General features: G+C 42.2%; 1 protein-coding gene across 2 annotated transcripts; it reads right to left on the bottom strand.

The window, feature by feature from the left end:
* Window positions 1-799: 799 nt before the first annotated feature.
* Window positions 800-9,734, bottom strand: PSMA1 (proteasome 20S subunit alpha 1). 2 transcript variants are annotated; one of them, XM_014876370.2, is made up of 10 exons: window positions 9,544-9,734; window positions 8,547-8,591; window positions 6,289-6,390; window positions 5,694-5,797; window positions 4,846-4,934; window positions 4,145-4,215; window positions 3,147-3,276; window positions 2,433-2,512; window positions 1,641-1,745; window positions 800-1,149 (listed from the first exon to the last, which is right to left on the bottom strand). In XM_014876370.2, the coding sequence occupies exons 1-10, from the start codon at window positions 9,544-9,546 to the stop codon at window positions 1,093-1,095; spliced, it is 786 nt and encodes a 261-aa protein (XP_014731856.1). In that variant the 5' UTR covers window positions 9,547-9,734; the 3' UTR covers window positions 800-1,092. The 2 variants fall into 2 exon arrangements, with proteins under 2 accessions (XP_014731856.1, XP_088031802.1); XM_088175676.1 differs by lacking the exon at window positions 9,544-9,734 and adding an exon at window positions 8,877-8,945.
* Window positions 9,735-10,822: the final 1,088 nt, after the last annotated feature.

Below are 10,822 nucleotides of genomic sequence, written 5' to 3'. Positions count from 1 at the left end.
TAAATATTAATAAATTATTAATCTGCAAGTTTCAGATCTGGTTTTTTGGGTTTTTTTCAAGTACAGTGAGCATGCTATCAGGTCCAGAAGGTTGTTTCTTATAATTTTCAATGCAATCATTGGGGAGAATAATTATATTAGAATGATCCAACATAGAAAACAGAAAAGACTGAACTAATTTTGCTTAAAATACAGCATAGCACCAGTTCACTGGGCTTCCCTGGCAGATGCCCCTGGGGAAGTCACAGTCAGTCCCAAATTTTGTGGCATTCAGCTCAAATGCAAAGAGCAGCAGGTACAGGCCAAGGAGAAGGGACAAAGCTCTGCAGAACCCGTTCATTCAGCAGCAATGCACAGACTCCACAGTTCAGCTCAGGAAACCTGCCATGGGAAAATCTGGTGGTTTTTTGTTACCCCAGTTCAGCTCTCAATGAGCTAAAAGCCCTGCTCTGCCCCAAGGCTGGCTGATGGCTCTAAAGAAACACTGACAATTCTAAAAGCAAAATAAATCCCCCCAAAAGACCTGACCACAAGCTGTTTGTCAGCTTCGTGCTTCTTCAGGCTCATAACCACAAATGCCTTTTCAGCTGGGACAAGGTGACACAGGGAAATGCTGCTCCCTGTTTGTTCCATGACTATTTTATGGTTTCACAGACATTTTAAGATCCTCTCAGTCCTATTACAGTAAGCAAACACTCACTCTGACAAATGGTCAAGCACACAATTGCACCTTGATATGACACTGGTATTTGTGAATAGCTGTCATTTCAGACCAAAAAAAAAGAAACTCACAGCAGAGTCAGAGAAAGTGATTTATTTCCACTTGTCCTTATGAGTTAAAGACAGTGTCTTTTCTTTATAAAACAGTTATCATGTACTATTTAGAAAATGATTACACCTTTCTTGTCCAAGCAGTTACACCCAGAGATGTCCTCCTGTCTATCTTTTAAGCATAGGTTTGTTGGTTTCTTTCTTTACAGGCAATCCTCAGAATGTAGCATCAGAAAACACATATAGGTGAGGATAAAGTTACCAGCAAATGGATAAATGTTCCTAGATAATGATACATTAACAGAGGAACTCATCCACCAACTAGTGCTCCATTGGCTCCTCTGCCTTCTCCACGGTTTCTTCAACAGGTGGAACCGGCTTGGAGAGAGAAAAAAGAAATATTTTAGGAAGCCAGAAGACAACACTTGACAAATCAGCTTTAACCCCATTGGAGCACCACAAGTGGTAAATGCAGCTCATGTCAGCCAACAGCTCCCAAATTACTGTTATCCAAATTAAGCACAAGCAGAACACAGCTGGTAATTAGGAGACTATGGAGTCTTGTAAAGGCCATGAGAAACATATGCAACCACTTCTGTTGTAAAACAGTGAAAACTCGTATTTGATCAGAGATGAGGAAAGAAGATGACATTGGAACAGCCTGGCATAAATCCAGCATAAACTGATTTAATAAACATCTGAGTTACCAGTTAAGATTATATAGTGTTCATGTAGTAACTTTGTATTTTAAAAATCGCCTTCCTGTAACTCTGCTACAGTAGTAGAGCTACATTTATTTTAAACATAATACATCATATCTAATTATTGTCTTTCAGCTAAGCCTATTTATTTATATCTGAATCACTCACCTTTCTCTGTGGTCTCTCCTCAAGACCTTCTAGGAATGGTGCTACATCATCATCATCATAGATGGTAAACTCCATGTCTTTGCCCACAATTCCAATTGAAACATTCTGTCAAGCAAAGGGTTGGAAGCAATGAGAAGCATTTTCCTGCAATTAACTTTGGCTTTACAGCTTTCACTTACAAAAGCCATCATGTTTCATAATCTTCTAAGTAAAGCCATTCAAGAGCTTCAATTTCTTTCATTTTGTATTCCTTTTAATAACACACGTAATTTCTCAAAGATGCTTATTTTAATCTCATTTTGATTTTCAGTTAAGACTTCTAAAAAACGTGCTGAGCTAAGAATAAAAAAACATGGAAATGGTAGATCATTGGATATCCTTAGAATTTTCTTCAACAGTTCCTCAAATCATTGTCAAAAGTTTGTGCAGCTTTGTGATGCTCTATAAATTGTTGGTGGATTACCTTCACTCACTGCCTAGGTCAATTACTGACTGTGCTTACAATGCAAATCTGGGATTCTATAACTGCATATAATGCATCTTAAACACTGATCAAAGCTTAAAGTAGAGTGAAGCCACCAGGGCAACAATGTCTTATTTAGTGAAAGCATCATTGCTGTGAAGAAACTTTAATGTGAGATGAACACAGAACAGTAGGTAAACTGGTGACATGAAATGAAGATGATATTATCTACCAGAACTCAGCTTCCAAACTTCAGTGCAAGCCACACTTCCCACTGATTTTGTCACAGTACTTTCAAGTAACAAGGGCAAAGCAAACCCAGTCCTTACCTTGGTGGTCAGATCCTGTTCAGCAGGAAGAGTCTCTCTCAGGGCTCGCAGTCCATGTTTAACTAGCTCATTTAGATTACCTTAAAATGGAAGCAGAAAGACATTGACAAACTTTATAGTATTAACTCTAGACACTCATTCCTTTTCTTCCTAATTCTAGTTGACAATTACAAAATCAGCTTGGTCAACTTATCTGCCAGAGCTCCTCTCCTTTCTGAGCAGAGCTGGTTATTAAAGCCTTCCCTTTGTATTTGAGGTCAAGTGCATCTGTTTTTGAACCCTGCTTTGCCTTCAGTGATATCCAAGTTTTTTTCCCCCAGGCAGGTATAGAATGGTTGCTCAACATCATCCCATAAAAAATAAATTCAGCACTTTAAATGCAGCACCTAAATACTTGCCCTGACATACTAACCCTGCTCTGCTACAGAAACAATTACACTTTCCCTGGGTTAAAAAGGGGAGAGGCTTTTTACATTTTTCACAGCTTTTCTGAGCACAGCTTCTCTTTCCATTAGATGTAATAAACATCCACATGTTAAGACCTGAAAATCTCAACCGTATTCTCTGTAATTTTGTCTTTGTGCAGCTTTACAGTTTTGCCAAATTTGGTTCACAAAATTTATCTTCATCTCACTAAATGCAAAAGGATAGAGTGGCAGCAGCAGATAAGCAGAACTGAGGAATACCAGGGGTGGAGAGAGTTCCATTACTCACAGTCAGTGAATTCAGTCATGTGCCTCTCCAAATAAGTTCGTGCTGACTGTGAACGAGCACCAATGGACATTGCTTTGCAATCAAAATAGTTTGCAGAGGGACAAGTCTGGAAGATGTGAGGACCCATGTCCTACAAAGAGAGAAGGAAACAACCAGAGAATGTTAAACAAATATATAAATTCACACCAACGCTGCTGCTGGAGCATGAAATTTTCTAAGAGTTTTGCTTCATGGTACATCACACCTACATGTGTGCACAGAAACATATTTTATATGTATTTTAATCATATCACTGTTCTTATGCAATTCCTTCAAAATTGTTGCTTAAAAACCCACAAGAATAATTTTTTTAAATCCCCCAAACCCTCTTTTTTTCCACCTTGTTCATCTGCAGCTTTTAAAGGGACAGGATGGCTGGCACAAAAAAGTGTTTCTTTGTTCTACAAACTGCACTGTGCTTATGTATGCTCCCTACTTCATGGCTTGCAGCAGGTATTTTACACACATTCTGTCTTATCTACAAAAAAGTAAAAACTTGCTATAGACTAAACCATGCCATCCAAAATTTCAGGCAATAATTTCCTCCAACCATTCTCACGTCAACAGTCTGGAGGACAGAGATTCTCTGTGTGCTGCATTAAGAAAAATGCTGTTGCTAAACAAGTGAGAGAGAAGCCAGTGGTGATTTCCACATCCATTTTTTTTAACTGGAAGTCTTTAAAATAATAGTTTGTAAGCATGCAAAACCAACAGCAAAATGCTTACATAAACAAAACTCATTACTGAGTAAAAATACTCAGTAAGTGCAGGTAGGATTAGCTATTAATTAACACATCTGAGTTATGCTCTAGGGCAAGATACAGAAAACTATTGCCTTATTCAGAGAATTTTGACGAGTTTGCCTCTTCCATCTTTCCCTTTCAAGATCTGTTTGTTGCATCAAGTTTCCCTAGGCACATTTTCCTGCAGATCAGGAGCAGCCAGAGCAGTTTACTCACATCATAGCCTGCGATGAGCAGTCCTACTCCATAGGGCCTCCTGCCATAACGCTGAGTTGGAATCTGGGTTTCTTAAAAAAGCTAAGGAAACAATCTCAAAATTATATGATAATTACCCAAGAGTTTTCCTAAATCAAGCAGAGATGGACCAAAATGCATCCTTATGGGATGTTTATGGACACACACATTTAGAGAGCTGGGGAATTACAGCTTGGAAATTCTTTCCAGGCCTGGATTTCTCCTGACTCTCAGCTCCATTCCCAGGCTGACAAGCTGACTGCAGCTTCAGTTAGGGAGGAGTCTCCCAGGGTGACAACGTGGTGACAAACAGAGTGGAATTCATCACCAACATTAACCCCTGGTGTCTTTCCCGTGGGACACATCCTGAGGTGCTGTCCCAAGGATGTTTTTCCCAATTGTCCCATGAGCTCCTGTCCTGTCCTGGCTGCACTGACACACTTTAAATCCGGGCTGTCTGTACAATAAATTGGCCTTTTTTCCCCCAATGAGCTCCGTGTGTGTTGCTGTTTTTTCTCTCTCTTTGCAGTGCAGTAACCACAGATGTTCTCCAAAAGTACACACAAGCAATGTGAACAAAGAACAGTCCAATAAACTTTTTCAACTTTTGTGATAGATGAAAGTCATTTTATGAAGGAGTAGAAAAGCTATGAAAGTATAACAAGTGTATAAAAAAAGGATACTGCTTCCAATTAGTGACACTAGGCGAGAAACTGGAAGAGGTCTATCAAAGACAAATCTAGAATCCAAACACTCTTGACGCATGAAATTGCTAGGGAGCAAAAAATATTAAAAAAAAACATTAAAAACTCAGATCAGTGCATAGATCAAAGACACAATGAGGTTTTGTCTCAAGACTTGTCTGTTAAGGTAAGCATTTTTGTTTCAGCTCTGCTCATTGAGAAAAAGGGTCAAAGGCTTTCCATGATTTCATTTCTGCATGACCTATCATTGTTATTGAGAAAGTTGACCACAGGTTTGATAAAGTATAAACTGGGTATTTCAGCTATACACATGCAAAGAAGGTAGAAGTTCACACAAGCAACAGATGGATCCTCTGGAAAAATGGCAAGGTTAAATGGCTTTGTGACACTGCAGCAATTAAAACTCATTTCAGAAATCCTTCCCACCCCTTCTGATCAAAGTTGCTAAAAGCAAGGCCCCCCTGGAGCCCACACAAACAGCACTGTGTGTGTTTAATAACTTTCTCAAATGTGTGTACACAGAAGCAGCTGCCCGAGGAAAAGAAGTGATGGAGTTTCTCAGACTGCTTGGAAACCCTATCACACTGAGGAAACCAGACAGGACTGTTTTCTTGTAACAAAACCAAAGAGCAGAATTTTAGGCCAAACAAATGAGATTTCTGCCAACAAGTTAAAAACCTGCCAGAATTTCATGCTGAGGTCTTTGGCATAATACAACAAAGCAGCAACTCAAGACTAATCCTTAGCCAAGCTGAAAATGTCATTTGCAATAGTCTGAATGAACTTTCCCTCATTATTGCAGCACTGTCAACAAGCAGGATACTCACCACAAGAGTCTTGCATCGGCAGTAAGTCCAGCAATTGAGATTCCAATATGGTTGTCAACGTACAGGATTTTTTTCTGATGAGCTGCCAGCTCAGACTGTGCTCTCTATGCATAAAAGGAGAAAGCTATGTCTCAAACTGAACAGTCTGCCAAGCACTGTGGAGAAATCTGCTAACATTTATAGCAAGAACTGAGTATGTTCATGCAACAGTAAAAAAAAAATTAGATTTATAAACTTGCAACAGAAGACAAGAAAAACCTAATTCGACTTCAGTTCTCTCAGAACAAAAGAAAGAACAGACACTCACTCAAGTTTTGGGAAAAGAATGGAATAGATTTACTGCTCAATAACAAATGTAGAAAAAAAAAAGAGGAACACATTCGTTAAAGGAAAAAAATTTCCACTCATTTCTTTCACCATTTTGTGAAGATCTGCTTTGCATAGGTACTGGAAATATTTCAGTACTCAAGCAAAGGGAATCTGTAATTGCATTTACATTTCTTGTCTAAGTACAGACCACACAAAACTAATCTGCCAAACCAAAACTTTTCTATGAGCATTACTGTCCTCACTGAGACCAGAGTTTAGAAGTTACCTTGAGAGCCACCAGGACAGCATGTGTTTTCGACTTCAGCCCCACAGTAGCTGAGCCTTGTTTCACAGCTTCCATGGCATATTCTATTTGATGAATTCGGCCCTGCAAAACCAAGTTGAAGATCATCAATCACTGTCTAGTCAATCCTCTCAATCAGTTTCCAATGGGTTTGCATTTTCAGACCTTTGATTCCCCAGCCCAGTGGGGACACTTACAGCATAACAGGTTAAATCAGTATGTGACTCAAAGACAGACAAAACCTCCAGCTGAAGTTGGACACTTAACTTGTAATTGGGTTTGCTGAAGAAATGAGTCTTATGCAATTGTTGTGTCTCACCAGCCATTCCCCAATAACTTCTGAACAAGTTATTGGCCAACTGCAGGCAAGTCTGAAACAGGAGTAGAGGTCTCAAAGAAAATGAAGTCCCTGCAAGTTCTGCAGAGGTGACCAGGAGCTTTAATGTCCATTTAACAGAACCACGGAGGTTTTCCCATTTTCAGCACTCCCAGCCCATGTCAGACACAGCCAACACAGGCACTCTTATCCTGCAAGCATGAGCACCATGGAGCTGCATCCCACCAGCTGGGAAGGAATGGAATGCAGTAGCTGCCACGGTGAATGTGCAAGGGATGATCTACAGGATACCACCTTCCCAGAGGTTGTTTGGGATTTCTGACATAAGGTTCTTTATTTAAGTCTACTAGCAAGACTGTAATGTGGAATTTCATCCCCTGTTGTAACTGGAATTTCAATAACAGTATATTTCCTGCCCAAGAGCAGCACTGAATCTCTGTGACCTGTCCAATGTAAATCTGTCAACTGTCAGGAATAACAAGTGAGACTGTAAAAATGTGAAACCACTTCAAAGTTTTTAAATCTCCTATTTCCTTTTCTTTACTACCACCTTTGAAGACATCTCCCAGTAAAGTATGATTTGCTCCAGTATTAACAGTGCAAAAAACTATTATGGCATCATATCACTGCCTAACCTGCAAGAATGGATGGAGCAGCAATTGCAGCACAGTAGCAATTTTAAACGTCTTTTTTTAGGAAAAAAAACAACACTATTAATATTTTCAAGGCAATTTAAGAAAAACATAGAAACTTGTGCTGTTGATGATTTTGCAATATCTGCTAAAAGTCTCAAGAGAATATTATGGTTTTTAAAGTAACTTTAAAAGTAACAGATAAGATTAAAAAATTAAAGTTTGTGATACAGAACCTGCCAGAGAAACACAATCATCAAAAGAGATGAAACCAGTTCAAAGGTACCTACACTTATCATGGTATTGACTGGAACAAAAAGGGAAATATTCAAGGTTGTCTTCATGGAGAATGGAAAGGACAGAACATTTTCTGTTGCACTGTATGGAAAATGTATCTCACATGCAATAGTACTACATGATGAAGAATTTCAGTAGCAATACAAATCCACAAACTAGTGACACATTAGCTTTATACTAATACAAATTGTTACTTGCATTTTAAATAAATCTCTAGTTTTGCTGAATATAAACTAGTCTTTTTCCATGCTCTGGTTTTCTGTAAGTATCCTGTCTTAAAATATCCATAGGGAGAGAAGAGGCAATATTAAACACCTCAGCTGATGGTGGCTTTTAGAATTCCAGAATATTTATTTTCAACACAACCTGTGTAAGTTTCAGAACACACAATGTATGTTTTCAATAACAATACAGAGTGCGAAACTGATTCAGATGTATTAAAATTTCAAATTCAAACGGAAATCTCACTTGAATCTCCCAATTATAAACAAAATAGTTCCTTTTCCATATTATCTACTGGACAGAAGAGAGAAAGATCTAGCAATGGCCTAACATTGTGGAGATTGAAACTGTTTCATGCTTTGTGTACCTTACTTACCAACTTATTGTAGCTCTGTAAATGGATCATAGAGTCATGGAATGGTTTGGGTTGGAAGGAACCTTTACAGATCATCTAGTCCAACCATCCAGAGATGACAGCATCTCTTTGGTACCTCACAGGTACATTTAGAAAAAAACTGCCTTAAGCACCTGGAGGGGACAAGGCCCAGTTAAGCACCACTCAGGTTCATGGACCAGCAGATAGGGATGAGCTGAGGGCTTTCTGGACACCTACAGCCTACAAAGGGAGGGGGGAGCAGCCTGCAGGAAGCTTCAAGCATCTGAACACAACCTTTGTGACTGTAATACCACTGCTGTGAGGTAGAGAAAACCCAAAAAGCAAAACCTCAGTGAGCAAGTGTATAAAGATTTACCTGCGGGCTCCAAACCGTGACATCATTGTCATACTGGTTACGAAACTGGAATGAATAAAATAAAACTCATTAGTATCCCTAATAAGCCAACAAAGAAAGAAGCCCTAGTTGTTTCCACAGAATCCCAGTACTACAGAATCCTAGAATCAATAAGGTTGGCAAGATCTCTGATACATCGAGTCCAATCTATGACTGAACACCACCCTGTAAACTAGACCATGGCACTGAGTGCCACATCCAGCCTCCCTAAACACCTTCAGGGATGGTGACTCCACCACCTCCCCGGGCAGCCCATTCCAATAAACACCCTTTCTGTGAGTAAGTTCTTACTTTGTTAAATTCCTTTTGCCAAACTGTTAGTTGGAAGGGACCTCTGGAGATCATCCAGTCCAATCCCCTGTGCCCAGGCAGGGTCACAGGAGCAGTGGCACAGGAACACATCAGCTGGGTTTGAAATGTCTGCACAGAGGGAGACTCCAGGATCTCCCTGGGCAGCTCTCCCAGTGCTCTGACACCCTCAGTGGAACTAAGTTTTTCCTCGTGTTGAGGTGAAACTTCTTTTGTTCCAGTTTATGGCCATTGCTCCTCGTGCTGTCCCTGGGCACCACTGAAAAGGGTCGGGCACCAACGCTCTTAGCCCGCCTCTGGGATTTCTGTATCACTGATGATCCCCCTCAGCCTTCTCTCCTCCACACCGAACAGGCCCAGCTCCCGCAGTCTCCTCCTAACAGACCCCTGGAGAGATATTTACATGGATCCCCACAGGGATCGGCAGTCTTTGTGGCAAGGCCGAAGCAGGGCCCGCTCCCCGCTCCCATTCGTTTTCACGGCGAAAGCGAGGCCCAGTCCCGCCCGCGGCCCCGCGTGGCCCGGGAACTGCTTACTCACGGGCCCGCTCCCTGCCGCCCGCTCTGCCGCCTCTCCCGTGCCGGCTGGGCAGGCGGCGGGGGTCCCCTGTCCCGGCCCGTGTCCCCTCTCCCGGCCCGGCGCCCCTCACCATCCTGCTGCTTCCCAGAGGCGGCGGCGGCTCCGGGCGGCGCGGGGCAGCGAGCGCTGCGGGCTGGGAGCGCGCAGGCAGTGCTAGCCGAGCCCCGAGTCACCGATGGCTGAGCCCCGAGTCACCGATGGCCGAGCCCGGAGTCACCGATGGCCGAGCCCGGAGTCATCGATGGCTGAGCCTCGAATCATCGATTGCCGAGCCCCGAGTTATCGATGGCCGAGCCCCGAGTCATGGATGGGCCTGCGCGGTGCCTCCCAGGGGTGCCGGTTTTCTATGACCTGATTTGTTCTGTTATTTGTAAGCGTTCTGATGAATAATAATAAAAAAGTTTATTTGGTTGGGAAACTACTTCTTTTCCTCACCGTTTCTCTGTGGGAACAGGATATGTAAACGTTTCGTGAAGCTTTCAGGTCTGACGGAGCCTCCAAGTGAACATTCCCGCAGATTCTCCAGTGCCATTCCCCAATAAGTTCCTGCAGCACTAAGGGACTCTCTAAAGCTCCATTCCCCCCGCCCACGGTGACAGAACAGCTCACAGATATTTCCTCTCTTTTTGGTGAAACCCGCGTTAAAAAACCCGTGTTTTGAGGGAGCCAGCACTCCCCATTGCTCTGTACTTGTACAGCGAGTCATGTCAGCAGCCGCGATTTTACCCACAAAAAGGGTGTAAAACTTCGTGGAGAATATTGCTAATAGCTGCATAAAAAAAAAAAGAACTTTTGGAAGCTGTAGGTTTATTAAGGATTTTCCCCCCAGTTAATCTCGCCCGCTTTATTAGGTGGACAGAACAAAATTCAGTCAAAGCCGAGCTCACCAGATGTCCAGCTATTAAAAATTCATTCTCAAGCGAACGGGTTGGGGTCACAGTGGCAGCAGGAAGGGTGGCAGGGGACGGAGTTCCTGCTGGATCAGGGCTGCAGGCAGCACAGCTGCTCCGAATTCCCAGGGCAGCAACCAGAGGATGCCGGAGGCAGGAATAATCCCTGGAACGGGGAAATGCTTACCGTGGGAGGAAGTCATTCACTTCCTTCGGGATGCTCCTTCTTGCCCTTTAGGCTCAGGACGAGACCTCTACAGGCAGGGCTGAAGCCAGAGGGTTGGAGGTGTGTTTGTGATTTCATCTCAGCCTATTCCTCGTCGAAGTATTTGAACTGAGGGTGTAATGTGTCGATTCAGAAGGTGACCCCACAAACAGGGCAAAATCAAATAGCTCTCTTTCAGATAATAAAGGCATCGCACCAGAAAGGAAGCGTTTTGCATATATTACTAATTAATT

The sequence above is a fragment of the Sturnus vulgaris genome, chromosome 18 (genome assembly GCF_052056855.1).
Source record: "Sturnus vulgaris isolate bStuVul1 chromosome 18, bStuVul1.hap1, whole genome shotgun sequence".
NCBI lineage: Eukaryota > Metazoa > Chordata > Aves > Passeriformes > Sturnidae > Sturnus > Sturnus vulgaris.
Note: the sequence above shows the minus strand (reverse complement) of the source record. Positions and strands in the feature narration are given on the sequence as shown.